The 21,521-nt window shown below is 41.8% G+C and overlaps 2 protein-coding genes across 8 annotated transcripts in view; both read left to right on the top strand.

Annotated features, from left to right (window-relative positions):
• Positions 1 to 21,521, top strand: part of CSAD (cysteine sulfinic acid decarboxylase) — a 49,789-nt gene that overhangs the window by 19,100 nt on the left and 9,168 nt on the right. For 5 of the 7 annotated variants that reach the window (XM_043446585.1, XM_043446588.1, XM_043446586.1 and 2 more), the window contains 9 exons: positions 476 to 555; positions 869 to 923; positions 4,856 to 4,972; positions 5,048 to 5,112; positions 5,403 to 5,484; positions 5,905 to 6,104; positions 6,238 to 6,289; positions 6,439 to 6,528; positions 7,603 to 8,369. In XM_043446585.1, the coding sequence (XP_043302520.1) occupies positions 476 to 555; positions 869 to 923; positions 4,856 to 4,972; positions 5,048 to 5,112; positions 5,403 to 5,484; positions 5,905 to 6,104; positions 6,238 to 6,289; positions 6,439 to 6,528; positions 7,603 to 7,776 (915 nt within the window). In that variant the 3' untranslated portion in view covers positions 7,777 to 8,369. Of the gene's footprint in view, positions 1 to 475; positions 556 to 868; positions 924 to 4,855; positions 4,973 to 5,047; positions 5,113 to 5,402; positions 5,485 to 5,904; positions 6,105 to 6,237; positions 6,290 to 6,438; positions 6,529 to 7,602; positions 8,370 to 21,521 lie in introns of those variants that run through there. The other 2 variants (XR_006265372.1, XM_043446589.1) reach the window with 1 other exon arrangement.
• LOC122427261 (40S ribosomal protein S24-like) lies at positions 3,341 to 3,886 on the top strand. Its single transcript, XM_043446594.1, has one exon. It carries the CDS (start codon positions 3,397 to 3,399, stop codon positions 3,793 to 3,795), a length of 399 nt encoding a protein of 132 aa, XP_043302529.1. The 5' UTR covers positions 3,341 to 3,396; the 3' UTR covers positions 3,796 to 3,886.

Below are 21,521 nucleotides of genomic sequence, written 5' to 3'. Positions count from 1 at the left end.
GGCATCCAGTGCAGTGTACACAGTCCACACCCTTTCTCCTGAGAGTGTGGTCCGTGGACCAGTGGCATCACTATCACTTCTTCTTGTTTAGTCACTAAGTCATGTCCAACTCTTTGCAACCCTGTGGACTGTAGCCCGCAGGCTCCTGTGTCTGTGGGATTTTTCAGGCAAGCATACTGGAGTGGGTTGCCATTTCCTTCTCCAGGGGATCTTTCCCACACAGGGATCGAACCCATGTCTCCTGCATTGCAGGCATATTCTTTACCACTGAGCCACCAGGGAAGATTAGTATCACTTGGGAGCTTGTTAGAAATACAAAATCTTTGGCCCCTGTGCAGACCTACTGAATATGAATCTGCATCTTTACCAGACACACTGGTGATTTGTAGGCATAGCAGCCCTGGTCTACAGGGTCTCAGCCATTTAACCAGTCTTTTTCTTCCCCACCCTCCCTGCCCTCTTCCTTTGCCCACAGTGTCATTATTCCATCAAGAAAGGAGCTGCTTTTCTGGGACTTGGCACCGACAGTGTCCGAATGGTCAAGGCAGATGAGAGGTGAAGGTCCTTCTGTCTGCGTGGCTCAGACCCAGCCTGGCACAACATGTCTTCCCCTTGCCGGAGGCTCTGGCCTTGGGCCCACGCCGTGGCGGACTTCTCTCCCTGCTCGCTTCCCTCCGAGTTGCCTCTCCTGTCTGCCGGTGCCTGCTAGAGTCTCTGCCCTGTCCCCTGAGATCTGTTTACCCCTCTTAGGGAAAAATCAACATTGTGGCCTCCCCATTGCTAACCACATGTTACCCTGCTCTTGAAAGTTCTGCCGCCTAGCCTAGAGAATCTATTGCTTCTCTACCCACTCAGTTTTCTTTTCCAGAGGGAAAATGATCCCTGAGGATCTGGAGAGGCAGATCAGCTTGGCCAAGGCCGAGGTGGGTGAGTGAGAGGTGCCCGGGCAGTGGAGCCGGGCCCCTCTGTCCCTTCCTTGGAGGGGTCTTTGACTGGCCCTGCTCAAGGCTCCCCTCGTCTCTCCCCCTATACCCTGTGCCTGTCTTCCCTGGTGGGCTGAAGTGATCCCTCCCGAGCGAGTGTTCCCCGTCCTGCCGAGACCCACGAGCAGAATCAGACCCTGGGACAAGGGCAGAACTGAGTCCCTGAGTAGAGTCCCAGGGGTCACTGCAGGGAGGATGTTGGGGACCTGGAGGGTAGCGCAGAAGGTTTCTGTGAGTTGGGAGGGTCTGTGCAGCGTGGACTTGGAGTGATGGGAGATGCGGAGGCCCCTTCACCCGGGGGACGCAGAGATGCTGCAGCCGTCTTAGAGGGCATCTCAGCACTGTCTGTACCATTTTTAAATACATCTATCCACTGACTCAGAGTCCTACTACTAGGATTAGCCTATAAATTTTCATTACAACTGCTTAGAATTGTGTGCGCTGGGGCAAAGTATAAAATTTAAAAAAATTTTTTAGTATTCATCAATAGATAAATTATGGTGTATCTGTGTCAGTTTCTTCCTTTATAAAATGAGCATGATATAGAACTGATCACAGAGTTGTTATAAGGCTGAAATTAATGGTATGTAAAGCACTTGGAACACTGAAGCAGTATATACATATTAGCTGCCATTGTTGTTACAGTTATTGTTAGAGTAGCATGTAGCCATTTAAAAGAATAAGATGGGAATATATGTATTAACATGAAAATGCCTCAACTATGTACTTAAGTATAAATTTTAAAAATATGTTTATATCACCACATGCAAATGGTTGCAGCACCATTTTTTTTAAACTTTTTATTTTATATTGGGGTATAGCCAGTTAACAATGTTGTGATAGTTTCAGGTGAATAGCAAAGGGATTTAGCCATACAGATACATGTATCCATTCTCCCGCAAACTTCTCTCCTGTCCGTGCTGCCACTTAGCATTGAGCAGAGTTCAGTTGGTCTTTGTTGGTTATCCATTTTAAATATAGCTGTGTGCACATGTCCATCCCAAACTCTCATCCTCCTTCCCCCATCCCTGGCAACCATAAGTTTGTTCTCTGTGAGTCTCTTTCTGTTTTGTAAGTTCATTTGTATCATCTCTTTTTAGATTCCTCACATAAGGGATGTCATAGGGTATTTCTTCTTCTCTGTCTGACTTACTTACTTCAGTATGACAATCTCTGGGTCCATCCATGTTGTTGCACGTGGCATTATTTCATTCTTTTTAAAGGCTGAGTAATATTCCATTGTATATGTGTACCACATCTTCTTTATCCATTCCTCTGTCGATGGCTATTTAGGTTGCTTCCATGTCTTGGCTATTGTAAACAGTGTGCAGCAGTTTTTGAAAATGTCTGTTTTCCCCAGCAAATTGTCTTGGCATCCTTGTTAAAACCCAGTGAGTGTTTAAGTGTGAGGATTTATTTCTAGACTCTCAGTCTATTCCATTGATCTGCACGGCTATCCTATAGACCACACTGTCTTAATGTAGCTTTGTAGTACATTTTGAAATCAGCATTTGTGAGTCCTCCAACTTTGTTCTTTTTCAGGATGGTTTTGGCTTTCTAGGTCCCTTAAATTTCCACTTGAATTTTAGGCTCAGCTTGTCAATTTCTGCAAAGAAACCAGTTGGAATTTTGATAGGAATGTGTTCAATTTGTGGATCCATGAACACTGAATGTCTCTGTTTATTTAGGTCTTCTTTGATTTCTTTTCAACAGTGCTTTGTAGTTTTCACAGTATATGTTTTGCATTTCTTTTATTGAATTTATTCCTAAGTATTTTATTATTTTCAGTGTTCTTATAAATGAAATTTTCTTGTTTCCATTTTTGATTGTTCATTTCTAATGTGTAAAAATACAACTGATTTTTGAATATTGATCTTGTACTCTGCAAATTTGCTGAACTCATTTATTAATTCTCAGTCTTTTCAAGGGGTTCCTTAGGATTTTCTAGATATGATATTTTATCTGTAAGTACAGGTGATTTGCTTTTTTCCTTTTTAATATGGATGCCTCTTATTTAAAAAAAAAACTTTTTTCTCTTTAATCACAAACTAGACAAGATCGGCATTAACAAAGTATTTTATTTAATTGGCCATGTCGGATCTTTGTTGTGGTTCGAGGGTTCCTCTCTAGTCGTGGCACAGGAGCTGTAGAGCATGTGGGCTCAGTGGGCGCAGTAGTTGCAGGGCACTGACTTCACTGCCTGTGGCATCTGGGATCTTAGTTCCTGGGCCAGGGAACCCGTGTCCCTTGCATTGGAAGACGGATTCTTAACCACTGGAACACCAGGAAAGTCCCTGGATGCCTCTTATTTTTTTTTTTACCTAATTGCCCTGCTAGAACCTCAGCACAGTGTTGGATAGAAATGAGGAGAGTGGCTCTTTTCCTCCTGGCTGCTTGAAGATCAGCCGCCATCATGAATGACACAGTAACTATCCGGACTAGGAAGTTCATGACCAACCGACTGCTTCAGCGGAAACAAATGGTCATTGATGTTCTTCACCCTGGAAAGGCAACAGTACCTAAAACAGAAATTCGGGAAAAACTGGCCAAAATGTACAAGACCACACCAGATGTCATCTTTGTGTTTGGATTCAGAACCCATTTTGGTGGTGGCAAGACAACTGGCTTCGGCATGATTTACGACTCCTTGGATTACGCAAAGAAGAACGAGCCCAAACACAGGCTTGCGAGACATGGCCTGTATGAGAAGAAAAAGACCTCAAGAAAACAGCGAAAGGAACGCAAGAACAGAATGAAGAAAGTCAGGGGGACTGCAAAGGCCAATGTTGGTGCTGGCAAAAAGAAGGAGTAAAGATTCTGCAGTGACTGTATCTGTGGTGCTTGTGCAGATTTTTCATGAAAGAATAAACTAAGACCTTTTCCATGAAAAAAAAAAAAAAAAGAAATGAGGAGAGTGAACATCCTTATCTTGTTCCTGATCTTAGGGGGAAGGCTTTCAATCTTTTACCATTGAGATGATGTTAGCTGGGGGGTTTTTGGTAGTTGCCCTTTATCAGGTTAAGAAGATTCCCTTCAAATCCTTTCTTTTTTTTTCTGAATGTTTTTATCATGAGGATTTTGTCAAATGTTTTTGTATGTCTACTGAGATGATCACTATACCACATTGAGATGTGGGGTTTTTTTTGCTTTCTTTTATTGAATGGCTATATTATATTAATTGATTTTTGGATGTTAAACCAAACTTGCACTCTTGGGACAAATCCCACTTTGTCATGGTATATGATTCTTTTTCTCTGTTGCTGATTTTGGCTTGCTAGTGTTTTGTAGACTTTTATGTCTTTATTTAGATGAGATATATTCTATATTTTTCTAGTGATATTTTGTCAGTTTTGGTATCAGGGTAAAACTCATTTCATAGGATGAATTCAGAAGTGTTCCCTCCTCTTCTGTTTTTTTGTAAGTTAATGAAGAGCTGGTGTTAGTTCTTTCATAAATGTTTTGTAGAACTAACTCATCAGTGAAGCCATCTGGGCCTGCACTTTTCTTTGTAGTAGTTTTTTGAATACTAATTCAATTTCCTCATAAATTTTATACTATTAGAATATTTAAAATAGTATTTTGATCTTCTAGTAAGGCATTCAACTTTTTTGAAAGAGTGTAAGCTGTGGAGATAGACTATCAGACAGACCTAGGTTTGAATTCCATCTCTGGAGTTTCAGCTCGGGGGCAAGTTTCTTAACACCTCTGAACCCTCATGTCCTCACTTGCAGATTAAAAGGGGCAGTCACACACAGTGAGGTTGCCAGGGCCCAGGTCAGGCCTGTGAAGAGTTCACAGAGCTCAGCACCAGGCTCTGGAGAGCTCTCCAGGTGAGTTCTCAGCCTTGGTCTCCCTCTTCATTTTTGCCACAGGGCGCTGTGCCATTCCTGGTCAGTGCCACCTCTGGTACTACCGTGCTGGGGGCCTTTGACCCCCTGGAGGCGATCGCGGATGTGTGCCAGCATCACGGGCTATGGCTGCATGTGGATGTGAGTTGGGACGGGCCTGAGAATGGGCTGGGCTGAGCCAAGGCCGAGGCCTATGTTGTTCCTTCTGCTCCACAGGCTGCCTGGGGTGGGAGCGTCCTGCTGTCACAGACACACAGACATCTCCTGGCTGGGATCCAGAGGTGCATATGGCCCCCTTCACCCTGACTCTCACCCTTCAAATCCTTGATCCAGAGAACACTCTTGTACCAGGGAGCTCAGATGGGAATAGGGGAAGGAGGCTGGTGGGACAGAAGTGGCAGAGATGATTGATTGGGGCTGGGAAGTTAGACGTCAGATTTGGGAATTCTCCTCTGGGCTGAGATGAGACCAAAGCCCCTTTTACTGGAGATCTGGAAAAGGTGGGGGGGGGGCTCTAGTTGGGCAACTCGACTGGGAGCTGGCTGACCCTGCTTTGCTCTGTCCACCCCAGGGCTGACTCCGTGGCCTGGAATCCCCACAAGCTCCTCTCCGCAGGCCTGCAGTGCTCAGCTCTTCTTCTCCGGGACACCTCGGTGGGTCTGCCCCCGCCCTGCTCTGGCCCCCCTCCCACCTTGGACCTCCGTTTTCTCTTGTGTCTCACCTGAGGGGAGCTCCAGGCCTTACCATGTTCTCCTTACTATCCCATCTGAAGCTGAATCTCTCTGACCACCCTAATCCCCAGTAATGGGCTCTTTCACTCCCCCTGTCTTCAGGCAAAGGAAAAACTTCCCAACATAAGTTGTAATCAGAGGGATCCTGGGTCATTTGGGAAGAACTCTTGAGTGTTGGAAGAAAACCCAGAGAAAGGGTTTCAGTCAGCCGGTAGCCATCCCATCAGTGCTGCCTAGTTCCAGGGAAAGAAACACGTGGACTGAGCTAAGAAATCACCCAGTGCAGCCCTGGAGGGAATCTCGGTGGGGTGGTGAGTCTGACTGTCCCCCCACCCTCCGCAGAACCTGCTCAAGCGCTGTCACGGGTCCCAGGCCAGCTACCTCTTCCAGCAGGACAAGTTCTACGACGTGGCTCTGGACACCGGAGACAAGGTGGTGCAGTGTGGCCGCCGCGTGGACTGTCTGAAGCTGTGGCTCATGTGGAAGGCACAGGGCGGGCAGGGGCTGGAGCGCCGTGTGGACCAGGCCTTTGCCCTTGCCCGGTAGGAGTGGGGGCTACAGCCCTGCACCCCTTTCCTGCTCTCAGTGTTCTCTTGGTTCACTCTCTGGGTCGCTTCTGTTTCTGTATCTCTGCCTTTCCTCCTCCACCCGTGATTTCTCACTCTCTGATCACAGGTACCTGGTGGAGGAGCTGAAGAAGCGGGAGGGATTTGAGTTGGTCATGGAGGTATGACCCACCTTGTTCTCTTCTGCGTCCTCCGGCCCCCTGCCCCCAGCCTGTGTCTCACGCGAAAGCCTGATGGGAGAAGAGGGGCGGTGAGAGGGGAGCGGTGCCTCTTCCTCTGCTGACACCTTCCCCCTGTTTATTCCTCCCAGCCTGAATTTGTCAATGTGTGTTTCTGGTTCGTGCCCCCCAGTCTGCGGGGGAGGAAGGAGGATCCAGATTACAGTGAAAGGCTGTCTAAGGTAGGCTTTCTGCCCGCTCTGGTTAACCAGCTGGTGCGTTTCCGCCCCCTGCTGGCTGTGAGCGGCATGGCAGCTACCTTTGCTACTCTTGCTCTGATGTGGGGACAGTGAACCAGAAGGTGACACCCGCTTGTCCCCATTTCTGTGAGCCTGGGGGATGGAGAATAAGGTATGCTTCTATAAAGTAGGAAGAAGACAGAGAGGGGAATTACAGAAGTCACCAGTGTGCAGTACATAGATTGGCTGTGTGGGGCGTTCTGGGAGCTGAGTGAGGCAGAAAGGTCTCAGAAGTTTTACTCACTGATGCTGGGAACAGAACAACCCTGTCAGGCCAGGGAATATGTCCTGGCCCCTAAGGTTAGATCGGTACTAGGGGCGGCAGATGATCCAAAAGGACAAGAATATTCTCACCCTTAAAGTGAAGTCGCTCAGGCGTGTCTGACTCTCTACGACCCTGTGGACTGTAGCCCTGCAGGCTCCTCCGTCCATGGGATTTTCCAGGCAAGAATACTGGAGTGGGTTGGCATTTTCTTCTCCAGGGGATCTTCCTGACCCAGGGACCAAACTCAGGCCTCCCGCATTGCAGGCAGACTCTTCACCATCTGAGCCCACCAGGGAATCTCACCCTTAAGGAGTCATTCATTTAGAAAACAAGCATTACCTATTTGAAACCAGTGTGTTCAAGGCAATCTTGGAAATTACATATTAGATCACAGAGTGCAGATCAAAAATGTTACAGGAATTCAGAGAGGGGAGAAGAAGGTGTCAAGGATGACAAAGGCTTGAAGTTAGACTGAAAAAGCAGTTGTTGAGATTCAGCGAAAAGTCAGGATTTAGCAGAAAATGGCCTGTGTGACAACTTGGAGAATGGTGAGATGGAGGAGAATGCAGGAGGTAGAAAAGGTCCAGTGGGCCAGATATGGTGGCAAAGGTAAACTGGGGCCATGGTCAGAATCCAAGCAGTGAGTTGCTGTCTCTGGAAGGCAGCTAGGTGGAGAGAGATGCAAGTCGGGGAACCCATCCCTTCCCCTGACCCCGGGCTGCAGCTGTAGGGTCCCTCCACTCCCCCTGTAGGTAGCCCCAATCCTCAAGGAGCGCATGGTGAGGAAGGGTTCCATGATGATTGGCTACCAGCCCCATGGTACCCTGAGCAACTTCTTCCGCATGGTCGTGGCCAACCCTGCGCTGACACGGGCTGATATGGACTTCCTGCTGAACGAGCTGGAATGGCTGGGCCAGGATCTCTGAGTTGTTCCATCTTGCTGCTGGCCTGGACCCCTCTCCCAACCCTCACCATCTCCCTGTATCTCTTCCCTGTGTTCTCAAGAAGAAACTCTCTAGGAAACAAAGCTGTCTTCATTTTTATGTGCTTTGACCCACTAGCTCTTCTGTAAATTTTGGGCTGGCCAAAAAGTTGGCTCTGGTTTTTCCTCGTAACATCTTATGGAAAAACCCAAATGAACTTTTTGGCCAACCCAATATTTGATATTAAGAGGCTGTCTAAATAAATGGTAGGATATCTGTACGGTAGAATATTACTCTCCCATTTAAATTGTGTTTACAAAGAGGACTTTTATAGATAGGAGAAAAATAATTTTAATACAATATTATGTTGAGAAAGCTGGATATGACTGTATATATGGTAATATCTGACCTGTATTCAAAAGACTGATGAGATGGAATATGCCAAAATATTAATAGTTTTATCTGGGATGGGGTTATAAGCAGTTTGAAAATGAACTTCTTTATGCTTTTTGTGCTCCCCCCCCTTTTATGATATAATGAATATCTATTACTTTTATAATAGGAAAATAATAAAAGTTAAATTTTCACTCATATTATTTAGGTATATTGTAAAGTTTGTTACCTTTCAACAAAATAGTGGGGAATGCAAATTCATTAAAAAGGTATAACAGAGGCTAAAAATAGGGGGAAAATTTCCCAGAAATCCTGAATGGGAGGAGAAAGACCAAAAGTGGAGTTGCTCTGAAGTTAATTGTACTTTAATGACACTGAAAACAAAATGGGCACTGATTGTATCTTGAGACCAGAACCTTGTCCACTAATCACTCTTGAAAAAAATCTTCACATACACCAAAAAGGTAAGAATCTTCCTTTTCTAATTTAAACAACAGAAACCAAGTTGGGGGAAAAAAAAAAAAAACCCAGCGACAAGACCAGCCACTGTTATGTCTTCTATTATTGCTATTTTCTTACATAAAAACATCCATTTAACACTTAAAATCCTAGGCTGGTGTTGCTTCTCAGTCACTTTTTTGGAAAGCAGCATTTAGCTACACAAGTTATTCAGGACAAGTGGCAAGTCTTCCAGAACTTTCTGTTATTTCCAATTCCTAAAAATACCGTTTATGAAAACAATAACGTGGTCATGTAAAAGTCATCCAAAATTATTTGAAGAGGCAAATACAGACTGTACAAACCATAGTAAAAGAGCATCCAAATCTCAAACCCAATTCTCTTGACCATTTGGGGGAAAAAAGATTTTCTATTCATAAATTACTAATAATTTCCCTATAAACTTGTTATTTTTATTATAAATGATATCTAATTTCTTCCAAATAATAAATTTGTTTTAAGAGTACTAGTAATCTGAGCTCCAAGCCCTAATCTTTAAGAGTTATTTATCTGAAAAATGTCTTAAACATTGTAAAAGCAAACTAAAAAAATCCCTGTTTTTCAACTCAAAGCAAAACCAGAAAGCAAAAAAAAAAAAAAAAAAATCTTCAAATTTCTTGACTCACCTCCATCAGCAAAGTATTTTTTAAGGCTAGAAAGACAGGACATAAAATCAGTCACATATTTTTCTCCAGCTTTATGAAACTGAGTCTTATTTCCTCCATTCCCAAAATTCAACCTCAAAATCTCTGGATACGATATGGTAACCTGTTTCTTTCTTCTTCTCCCATCCACAGTTACTGAGCTCCCGCTGTGTTATAATTCCTTTCCCTGCCTTCCAAGAGCCCTCCTAAGATTGAAGCAGTCATTCCTCAACTGAGCCTGTCCCTGCTCCAGGGCCTTTGCACTGCTGTCCCCTTTGGCCTCAGTGTTCACCCGTCTACATGGTTCTTGCTCCCTGATTGCCTTTAGATTTTTGTTGATGTTATGTCCTTAGTGAAGCCTTCCTTGAATTCTTGATTTGAAATTACGTTTTCACCCTCTATTCTTTTATCTGCCCTGTTTTTCTCCATAGCATGTATAGGCATCTGGCATACACTAATTAATTAATTAACTCATTTACTTACTTCCCCTCACCCGGCAACACCTCTGTCCCCGTGGGTCTCACCCAACTGGAATGTCAGCTCTGGGAGCAGAGATTTTGTGTTACTGCCTCCCAAACTGGAGTCTGGTACTTCCTAGGTGGGTAATGTTGAGTGAGTGTTTAGTGAACTCCAGGTACTAGTTGACTTACTAGTTAGTCACATAACTTTTTTTTTTTATTGTGTGGGGTACTAGTTGTGGCATGTGGGATCTAGTTCCCTCACCAGGGATTGAACCCAGGCCCCCTACATTGGGAGCTTGGACCTTACCTACTGGACCACCAGAGAAGTCCCCAGCCATGTAACTTTTAAGTGGTGGGTCAAAGATGAATTCAGACCATCTTCCTCTGGCTCTGAACTGTGGGTCTAGTCTGCTTCCGATGACAGGTTTATGTAATTCATAGGTGTATGTGTGTCAGGGCTGTTTTATTAACCCTGTGCCATGGATCTACTGCTTGTGGGGGAGGATGAAGGCATGCGCAGGTTTGGTCCCTCACCTTGGCCTTGGCCTCAAGAAATCATATTTCTATCAAATAGGAAATAAGCTTTTTGGGAACACCTGGGTGAATTACAATATTGGAATGGGTATTTTTTTGTTTTTGTTTAAAGGGGTCAAGTATTAAAGAGGCTAGCCTCGCCATGGCTCGGGAAGGAAGATACTGACTTTATAGGGTGGCAGGCCAAGATCTGGGGAACTAAAAGCTGGGTGGGGCACACTGGATGTGGCAGCTCTTGAGACTGGGGAGAGAGTCTTTTTAGGAGAGTGGATGAAAGGGAGCAAACTACAGTAAAGTTAGTATTTGGATACTTGGAACTGTTCTAATGCATCCTAGGTGCTCAGTTGGCTATTTCTCTTCTGTTTATATACTTAAAAAAAATCTTTTTATTTTGAAATAATTTGAAACTTCAAGTACTTCAGTATACTCTTTACCTGAATGTATAATTTTCACAAATTTTCTTTATCATTATATATGTACTATAACCTATCTTTTTCAGAACCATTGGAGAGTCATAAACAATACGACTCTTTATCTCTTAATATTATAGTGTATATTTCCCAAGAACATTATCTTAGCCATGATATAATTATCAAATTCAGGAAATTTAACATGACACTATACTTTCGTCTGAAGTCTATATTCTGAAGTTGTGGATTGTCCCAACAATGCACTTTTGCCCCTTCCAGTATGAGACTCTAGTCCCAGATCATGTATTACATTTTGTTGTCATGTCTTTTTGTCTCCTTTATTCTAAGATAATTCCAAGACTTCCCTGGTGTTCCAGTCGTTAAGACTCTGAGCTTCTAATAGAGGAGTTTGATTCCTGGCTGGAGAACTAAGATCCCACATGCTGTGTGGCATGGCCAAAGACTTAATTAATTAATTAATTAAAATAGTTCCTCAGCCTTTCTTTGTCATTAGCTTTGACATTTTATCAAAATACAGGCCAGTTGTATTATAGAATGTTCATCAACTTGTTTTTTCCGGCTGCTTCCTCATAGCTGAATTCAGGTTATGCATTCTAAGCTGTAATATGATTTGCCATGTGTGTCCTTTTCAGAGAAGCACATCATAAGGTCTATAATGTCCATCTGCTCCTTATTGGTGATGTAATTTTCATCAAGGTGAAAAGTGGTCAAGGTGGTATCTGGTTTCTCCATGGCATAGTTACTGTTATTCCCTTTGCAACTAATAATCTGAGGAGACATTCTGAGATTTTGCAAATATCCTGTTCCTCTTCATATTTTCCCCACCTAGACTTAGCATCCTCTCATAAATCTTGCCAAGCCAACTTTTAGTATAATGGTGGCCAAATGGTAGTTCTGTAACTCCAACACTCCCTCTACTTTTACAATTTGGGATTTGTATGGGACTATAAAGAAGAGCCCTCCCTTCTCCTTACTCATTTAGTCATCTGTATTTTTTCAACATGGACCCTTGTTTTATTCAGTAATTTCTAATCCATTTCTATCTTTCCTTATTTTTTAATGCTCAAATTGTCCCAGTTTGACCATAGAGAGCTCCTTTTACCTGGCTCCCAGGTCCTTTAGATATGTCTTAAAACAAAACCAAAAACACACAGCTTTTGCTTCTGGCACAGCAAAAACCTTGTCCCTTCTCTGCACAGTCTTGCAATCTGCAAGGAGCCCTGATTCCTTTTAGTGGAGAGCGGCATTTAGAAACCACAACATAGGCACAGGTGTGTTCATTGATACTGGATATATTCATGTACTCTTAAAATGTATATTAACATCCTTAGGAGCTCCTAACCCATCTTAACTGTGCTAAGGGAAACAAAGGACCAGAGCTTTAAAGGGGGGAGTGATGTACCCCTGGGAGCGGGCACGGGAACGGCAGAGAGAATGGATTGATAACCTAGGATGATAGTGGGTGAGGTGAGGTACAGAGTTGGGGTGCTTACTTTATCTCTTTTTTTCTTTTTGCATTTTTAAAAAATTAATTTATCTATTTGGCTGCACCAGGTCTTATTTGCAGCATTCAGGATCTTTAGCTGTGGCATATGGGATCTAGTTCCCCAACCAGGGATTGAACCTAGGCCCTCTGCATTGGGAGCACGGAGTCTTAGCCACCAGACCGCCAGGTGCATTTTTTAAATCTTTAAAAAGTTTTTTAAAAAAGTAGAGTATAATTGCTTTACAATGTTGTGTTAGTTTTTGCTGTATAACAATATGAATCAGCTATATGTATACACATATTCCCTCTCTCTTGAGCCTCCCTCCAATTCCCCACATCTCACCATGATTCATCTCGTCTTTAGAGAGTTTTTTTTTTTTTTTTTTTAATGTTAAGTGAAGAACCTTGCTGATTGGGTTTTGTATAAAGTGGCAATTCTCTTACTGACCCTGGTTTAGCATTAGCATTACAAGTGTTACAGAATTTTCTGTCTTAGAGTTGAGAGGCCAGCACAGGAACTCATCTGGTACAACCTCCGTCTGTAGGTGGATTTTTAAAACCCTTATTTTACAAATAAGGCAGCTGAGGCTGAGCAAAGCTCAGATTCTTAACAAGGTCATGAAAGTGTCTCTTAAGCAGAGGATGTATTTTGCTCTAAAGAGGAATATCATTTGTTTGTATAAGCCACCATCTCTTTAATTTTATCCCCCCAGTGCAATAGTTTTGTACTTTCTTTAGTTCTTGAGATCCAGTTTCTGCCTGTTAGAAGAATCTGGTAGTCTGATGGCCTAGTTTTGAAAATTTCCTGAAGTTCATTTTTAGCAAATTCTCTGGTGCCAACATAATGAGCTTGCACATTTCCTTAGTTTGTAGCCTGTTATTTTTAGCTCTTTCTTATTACCATATACATTTTAAAGTTGGCTCAGAGGTTTAAGTGTTTTTACTGTCAACTGGAGGTGTTGTGGTGCTGTTCCCTTCTACTACATACTGTCACACATCAATGCTGAGACAGGGCCATGTCCTGAATGGAATTTTGATTACAATGGAAGCTTTGATTACTACAAAGCTCCAGTAATCAAGACAATGTGGGCTACAGGATAGACATGCAGGTCAATGGAATAGACTGAGAATCTAGAAATAAACCCTCACATTTGCACTCAATTGATTTTCAACAACGATGCCAAGACAGTTCATTAGGGGAAAGAATAGTCTTTTTCAATAAATGATGCTGGGACAACTGGATATCCATGTGCAGAGTTTAACCCCTTTGTCACATTATACACAAAAGTTAACTCCTAACAGATCATAGAACTAAATGTAAGACCTGTGCTGTGCTTAGTCGTGTCCAACTTTTTGTGACCCCATGGACTATAGCCCCCCAGGCTCCTCTGTCCATGGGGATTCTCCAGGCAAGAATACTGGAGCCATGCCTTCCTCCAGAGGATCTTCCCAATCCTGGGATCGAACCCAGTGTCTCCCACATTGCAAACGGATTCCAAAGAATACAGGAGTGGGTAGCCTATCCCTTCTCCAGGGGATCTTCCCAACCTAGGAATCAAATCGAGGTCTCCTGCATATAGGGTGGTTCTTTACCACCTGAGCTACGAAATGTAAGAGCTAAAACTATGAAGCTCTGGGAAGAAAATGGAGGAGTAAATCTTTGTGAGCTTGGGGTAGGCAAACACTTCTTACATATGACACCAAAGCACAAGCAACCAAAGACAAAAATAGATAATTTTTCTTTTTCTCAGCAAAATTTAAAAGTTTTGTACTTCAAAGTTTGTGCGTCAAGGAGGTAAAAAGAGCCTAAAGAATGGAAGAAGATATTTGAAGTCATATATCTGAAAGGGTATATATCGAGAGTAGATGAAAAATTCTTACAACTCAATAATAAAAGACAAATAACTCACTTTAAAAATGGGCAAGAATTGGGACTTCCCTAGTGGTCCAGTGGCTAAGACTTTGCGTTCTCAATGCAAAGGGCCTGGGTTAGATCCCTAGTCAGGGAACTAGATTCCACATACTGCAACTAAAGATCCTGTGAGTCACAACCAAGACTGAAGATTCTGCTTGCTGCACCTAAGACATGGTGCAGCCAAAAAAAAAAAAAAAAGACAAGGGATCTGAATATACATTTCTCCAAAGAAGATACATAAATGGCTAATAAGCTTATGATGAAATGCTCAACATCATCAATTATCAGGGAGCAAGATACCACTTCATACCCACTAAGATGGCTATAATTAAAAAAGAGAAATAGCAAGTGTTGGTGAGGATATGGAGAAATTGGAGCCTCCTACACTTCTGGTGGGACTATAACCTGGTGCAGCCCCTTTAGAAAACAACTGCCTGAAGCTGGAGAGTTTAGAGGGAATGGGTACAAGATTTTTTGAGACAGTGATGAAAATGTACTAAAATTAATGAATTCTGGTGATGGTTGCACAAATCTGTGAATGTACTAAAACTATTAATTTCTACCTTTTTAAAGTGGATAAACTGAATGGTATGTGAATTATATTTGAATAAAGTTGATGAAAAACTCATCTACACATATCCTTCTCTCTAAATCAGGGGCAAGGCAAAGATGTCCACATTCACTCATTCTATTTAAAGTTGTGCTAGAGGTTAGAAAAATAGAGGACATAGCAATTGGAAGGGAAAAAGAAAAAATTATCTTTATTTTCAGGTGATAGAATATGTAGAATATTCTGATGAAGCTGCAAAATGCTACTATTAATAGACCTAGTTTAGCAAGATTACAAGGCACAAGATACAAAATTCAGAAATTAATTTTCTATATACTAGCAACAATCGGAAATTGAAATGAAAAGACAGTATCACTCACAATATCACCAAAAAATGAGATACTTAGGGACAACTCTGACTTAAGTTGTGGAAATTCTATACACCGAAAACTAGAAATATTGCTAAGAGAAATTAAGCAAGGTTAAATGGAGAGGTATACCATGTTTATGGATTGAAAGACACAGTATTGCTGACGTAGCAGTTCTCCTCAAACTGATCTAGAAAGTCAGTGTAATCTCAATCAAAATCCTAGCATAATTTTTGTAGAAATTAACAGTTGATTCAAAAATTCATGTGGAGGGACTTCCCTGGTTGTCCAGTGGTTAAGAATCTGCCTGCCAATGCAGAGGACATGGGTTTGATTCTTGATCCAGGAAGATCTCACATGCTTCAGAGCAGCTAATCCTGTGTGCCACAACTAGTGAGCCCACGCATCGCAACTACTGAAGCCTGCATGCCTAGAGCTCGTGTTCTGCAACAAGAGAAGCCACTGCAACTAGAGAGTAACCCCTGCTCGCTGCAACTAGAGAAAGCCAGAAAGACAGTATGGTATTAGCATAATAATAGATCAATGGGACAGAAATCAGAGTCCAGAAATAGATCCATACATATAGGATCAGTTGGTTTTTGACAAAGTTGCAAAGGCAATACAGTGGAGAACTTAGTCTTTCAACAAATGGAACAACCGGGCTGCTTATATGCTCTTAATATGTGAGAAAATCTCATGCACTGATGGTGAACATGTAAATGACTCCAAGTCTAGCTATCCTGGAGAACTTCTGGCTGCTCTTAGTAAATTTAGTAAAATTAAATATGTTTTAAAAACTAGTTCCTAGGAAATCCCAAAGAGAACCCCAGTCTCCTCAGGCCCATGCTAAATGTCCACTGCAGGGACTTCCCTGGTGGTCCAGTGGTTGACTTTGCCTTCCAGTGCAAGGTTTGATCCCTGCTTGGGGAGCTAAGATCCCATGTGCCTTGCAGCTGGAAAACCAAAACATACAGCAGAAGCAATATTGTAACAAATTTAATAAAGACTTTAAAATGGTCCACATCCAAAATAAATGTCCACTACTAAATGTCCAAGGAGGGCTTCCTTGGTGACTCAGATGGTAAAGTGTCTATCTGCAATTCGGGAGACCCGGGGTTCGATCCCTGGGTTGGGAAAATCCCCTGGAGAAGGAAGTGGCAGCCCACTCCAATACTCTTGCTTGGAAAATCCCATGGATGAAGGAGCCTGGTAGTCTATAGTCCATGGGGTTGAAAAGAGTCGGACATTACTGAGCAGCTTCACATCAGTGTCCAAGAGACATATATAAAATGCGGTGCATAAGTATGATGGAAGGAACTGTCAGCAGAAATTAACTAAATTTACTTGTAACCTTGGTGGAGGAGGTGGCCTGGATAGAGCCCAGCTGTGTACAAGTGTCAGTGTTAAGAACAAATGGGAGAACCCAATGTAAGATGAGGTGCTGATACCTCCCTGAACCTGGATTACTTTCTTTGCCCCCCAAAACAGTATCATTTTGAAGAAGATGAAGGAGGAAGGCTTGGTTTGGTATATTCTAACACAGTGGTTGTCACATTGTGGTTCCTGGATCAGCAGCAATAGTGTTCTCTGGAAACTGGTTAGTAATGCAAATACTTAAGCCCCACCCTAGACCACATGAATCAGAAATTCCTGGGATGAGGTTCAACCATCCATATTTACAGGCCCTGGAGATGATTCTAATACATGCTCGAATTTGAGAACCACCGTTCTAAAGGAATTTTTTACTCCCATCTCGGAACACTTTTCTCTCTTTGGCCATATTGCTGCTGGGGCCAGCGGGCAGGGTATGCAGATGTAGGCTTGGACTTGGCATTAGTCTGGGGAAGGCCTGGTGTGGAGACAGGTGAGGAGTTTCCTCATTCTCACCTCACAGGAGCCTGGAGAGCAGCTTTGGAGAGCCCTGGAGCAGAGGTCAGGATGGTGGGCATATTTTAAGGGCATGACTCAGAGGGCCTTGGCCCTACAGGAATGAGATCATTACAGCTGGTCTTGCCCACCAGACAGCGCAGGAACCACTGAAGAGGTATGTGACAACTCAAGAAAATATTAGGAGCAGCTAAAAAGATTCAAGTAGTGTACTAAAAATTTACTTTCTGAAACTAAAACTATTATCTTCAACAACAACAAGAATCAGCATATTTATTGAAAGAAAGAAGTCTGTTCACCGCCGGTACTCAAATTAGTGGCTTGGCAGAACAAGTGGAAAAATATTTCAAAGCACAGAGCAAATAATACAAAGAAATGGAAATAATGAGGAAAATATGAGACTTGGAGAATGGACCCAGTAATCCTAACATTCAAATATATTAGTTCCAAAAAAAAAAAAAAGGCATAAAAGAAGGAGAGGCAGTAATTTAAAAATAGGATATTTTGCTGACCCGAAGAAAGTTCTGCCTTGCAGACTGAAAGGGCACATAGGAAGATACAAAAAGAGAAGGGAGACATCTATGCTTGGAACTCCTGAAGTCCAAGATTAAAGAAAGACATTTTCAAGTATCTAGACAGAAAGAACAAGTTATCTACAAAGCAAAAAGGATCAGATTGACACAGAAGTTTTCATCTGCAGCACTGAAATCTAACAGTGCATATATACTAGGAGAAAAGGATGGCTACCCCAGAATCTCATACCCAGCTGAGGAAGCATTCAACTGTTAGTGCAAAAGAAAGATACATGGAGATATAAAAGATTCAGAGGGTATATCAATTCCATTTCTCACCTGAGGAAAATACTCAAGAAAATTTTGGTTAGAGAACAGATGAGTAAAGATAGGGGAAGATGAAAAAGAGAAAGAACAAATCTGGTAAAATATTATACTGCTAAATGTTTATGGAGATTGATAGGCATCTAATTATATCTAGAACCATAAATATACTATTTCAGCAAAACCTAGGAATCAGAAGCAGAGTGAAAGAGGTAAGTAAAAGAATTCTAAAGGTCTCTTTCATTGAGGTGAAAGTGACAGGAAATAAAACACATTAATGAAAGAAATAATTGGTATATTTTCAAATAATGGTAAAGAAATACGTATTTGATTATCAGTGCTGGAAAGGAAGATTACTATCAAAGGAATGGAGAAGTATAGTATTAATAGAACTTTCAAAATAGCAAGGAAGGAGAGGAAGTGGAATGAGTAACGACTTGCTCAAAATAGCAATAACATAGAAAGATCGAAGAACAATAAAATATAATGAAATCTGGGGCTTCCCTGGTGGTCCAGTGGCCAGAACTTCGCGCTTGCACTGCAGGGGGCCCAGGTTCGATTCCTGGTAGGAGAATGAAGACCTTGAATGAGGCCAGGTGTAGCCAAAAAAAGAAAAAAAGAGATGAAATCAAATGTGCCATTCATTCCACTTGTGGAATCATAATTAATTCAGAAGAACACAGAGAAGAGGCAAAAGGGAACAAAGAACAGATGGGACAAATAGAAAACAATAGAAAGATGGTAGACTTAAACCATATCAATAATCATACTAAGTGTAAATTGTTTAAGGACTTCCCTGATGGAACAGTGGGTAGGAATTAGCCTGCCAATGCAGGGAACACGGGTCCAGTGCCTAGTCTGGGAAGATTCCACATGCCATGAAGCAACTAAAGCCTGTACGCCACAACGACTTAAGCTCATGCTCACTAGAGCCTGTGCTCTGCAACAAGAGAAACCACAGCAATGCGAGGCCTGTGCACTGCAACTAGAGAAAGCCCACAGGCAGCAGCGAAGACCCAGTGCAACCATAAATAAGTAGATAATAATAAAATAAATGTAAATGGCTTAAGCATTGCAATTTAAAGGCAAATATTATTACATGTGATTAAAAAGGCAAGACCCAACTATATTCTACTTACAAGAAACCTGTTTTAAAGAAACAAATACATTAAAAAAATAGAATAATGAAAAAAGTAGAATGATGGAAGAAGGTATAGCTTGTTAACAGTAATTGGAAGAAAGGCAGTGTGATTATAATAATATTAGATGAGATAGATTTCAAAGCAAAGTATTTTACGAGGGATAAAAGGATGTTTTATAATGATAAAGAGGTCAGTTCATTAAAAGAGCATGACCTAATGTTTATGTACTTCCAAAACGAGCTTCTCAGACTCAGATAAAACAGTTAATATCAGTTACCAGTGAAGGGCGGGGGGTCAGTGTAGGGGTGGAGGAGTGGGAGGTACAGACTATCGGGTATAAGGTAGTCTCAGGGATGTTGTCAACATGAGGAATACAGCCAATGTTTTGTAATAACTGTAAATGGAAAGTAACCTTTAAAAATCGTGTAACAATTTAAAAATTATTTTAAAAAGAACTTCAAAAATATGTGAAACTAAAACCAAATATAAAAATCCACAATTATTTTATCATCTCTCTTTCAGTAATTGATAGAACATTTGAAAAGTCAGTAAGGACATAGAAAATTGAACAATAACAGTAAATAATTTGACCTAATTGATATTTATAGATACTCCACCCGAGTGGAGTATTGTTTCCAAGTGCCCACTAGACATTTACAAGATAGACCACATTCTGGACAGTAAAATAAGTCTCAGTAAGTTTAAAACAATGCCAATCAAACAAAGTATGTTCTCTGATCAAAATGATTTAAATTAGAAATATAAAACAGAGGGACTCCCCTGGTGGTACAGTGGTTAAGAATCTGCCTTGCAGTGTGGGGGACATGGGTTCAATCCCTGGTCCAGGAAGATCCCACATGCCACGGAATGACTAAGCCCATACACCAGAGCTGCTGAGCCCACGTGCCATAGCTACTGAAGCCTGTGCGCCTAGAGCCTGTGCTTCACAGCGAGAGAAGCCACTGCAAAGAGAAGCCCTTGTGCCCCAGCTAGAAATAGCCTGCATGCAACAACAAAGACCCAGCACAGCCAAAATAAATAAACATTAAGATATATTAAAAAAAAAATAAAACGGATATCTGGAAAGTCCCCTAAATATCAGGAAATGAAGGCACATACTTCAAAACCACCCACAGACCAAAGATGAAAAGTGAAAATATGAAGTATTAATATTTTGAACTGAATGAAACATCCAGATTTGTGGGAGGCACTTAAAGCACTGCTTGGAGAGAAATTAGCACACCAAACACCTATATCATAAAGAAAAAAAGATTTCAAAGACCTCAGCTTTTGCCTTAAGATATTGGAAAGAAGAGAAAATTAAGCCCAAAGTAAGAAACAAGGGAGTTAAAAAGATCATAGCAACCCACTCCAGTATTCTTGCCTGGAAAAGTCCATGGACAGAGGAGCCTGGCGGGCTGCAGTTCATGGGGTCACATGACTGAGCATGTGTGCACGAGGGTGGAGGGAGATGGGTTGGTAGCAATAAAGTGGTAGAACTAAAAAAAAAAAAGAAAAATCATAGCAGAAATCAGTGAAGTAGGAAACAGAAAAACAATAAAGAAACTCAATGCACCCAAAAAGTGTTTTTTTGTGTGAAGATGAATAAAATTGATAAACCGAAGTCATACATTATCAAGGAAAAAAAAAAAAAGAACACCCAACTACCAACATCAAAAATGAAAGAACTTCCCTGGTGGTCCAGTGGTCAAGGCTCCATGCTCCCAATGCAGGGGGCATGGGTTTGATCCCTGGTGGGGAGATCCCGCGTGCCTGCATGCCCCTTGGCATGGCCAAAAAAAAAGACAATAAATGCAAGAATGGACGTAACCACAGATGTTAACAGATATGGAAAAGGATGAAGGAATATTATGAATAAAATTTTCCTCATAAATTAAAAAAAAAATGCTTATGTATTTGGCTGCATCAGGTCTTAGTTGCAGCACTTGAGACCTTCCTTGTGGCCCACAGGCTCTCTAGTTGTAGTGTGCAGGCTTGGAGCACACAGGCTCAGTAGTTTGGGCATACTGGCTTAGTTGCCCTGCAGCACCTGGGATCTTAGTTTCCTGACCAGGGATCGAACCAGTGTCCTCTGAATTGCATGGCAGATTCTTAACCACTGGACCACCAGGAAAGTCCTGAATCTTGCCCCTAAATTTGACAATATAGATGAAATGGACAATTTCACAAACTACTAGAGCTCAGGTAAGAGGAAATAGGTAGCCTGAAAAACCCTAAATATATTTAAGAACTTGAATTTTGAAAACCCCTTTCCAAAGAAAACTCTGGTCTCTGGTGGCTTTACTGCTGAACTCTACCATACATTTAATTTTTTAAAATGGCACTTCTACAAACTCAGAAAATCAGTGAAGGGAATATTTCCCAACTAATTCTGAGGCCAGAATTGCACTCATATCAAAATAAAGGAGTTACAAGAAAATTACAGATCAATAGTTCCTGAGAACAGAGATGCAAAATTATTTTTAAAATTTAGTAAATAGAAACAAATGATACATTTAAAAATGTATCAGCATTAAGTAGGATCTGTTCCAGAATGTTGACTCAATGTAATTTACATTACTGAAAGTTTAAAAAAGGAAAAA

This window comes from Cervus canadensis, chromosome 25 (genome assembly GCF_019320065.1).
Source record: "Cervus canadensis isolate Bull #8, Minnesota chromosome 25, ASM1932006v1, whole genome shotgun sequence".
Taxonomy (NCBI): domain Eukaryota; kingdom Metazoa; phylum Chordata; class Mammalia; order Artiodactyla; family Cervidae; genus Cervus; species Cervus canadensis.
This window is presented reverse-complemented; position numbering and strand designations above follow the sequence as displayed.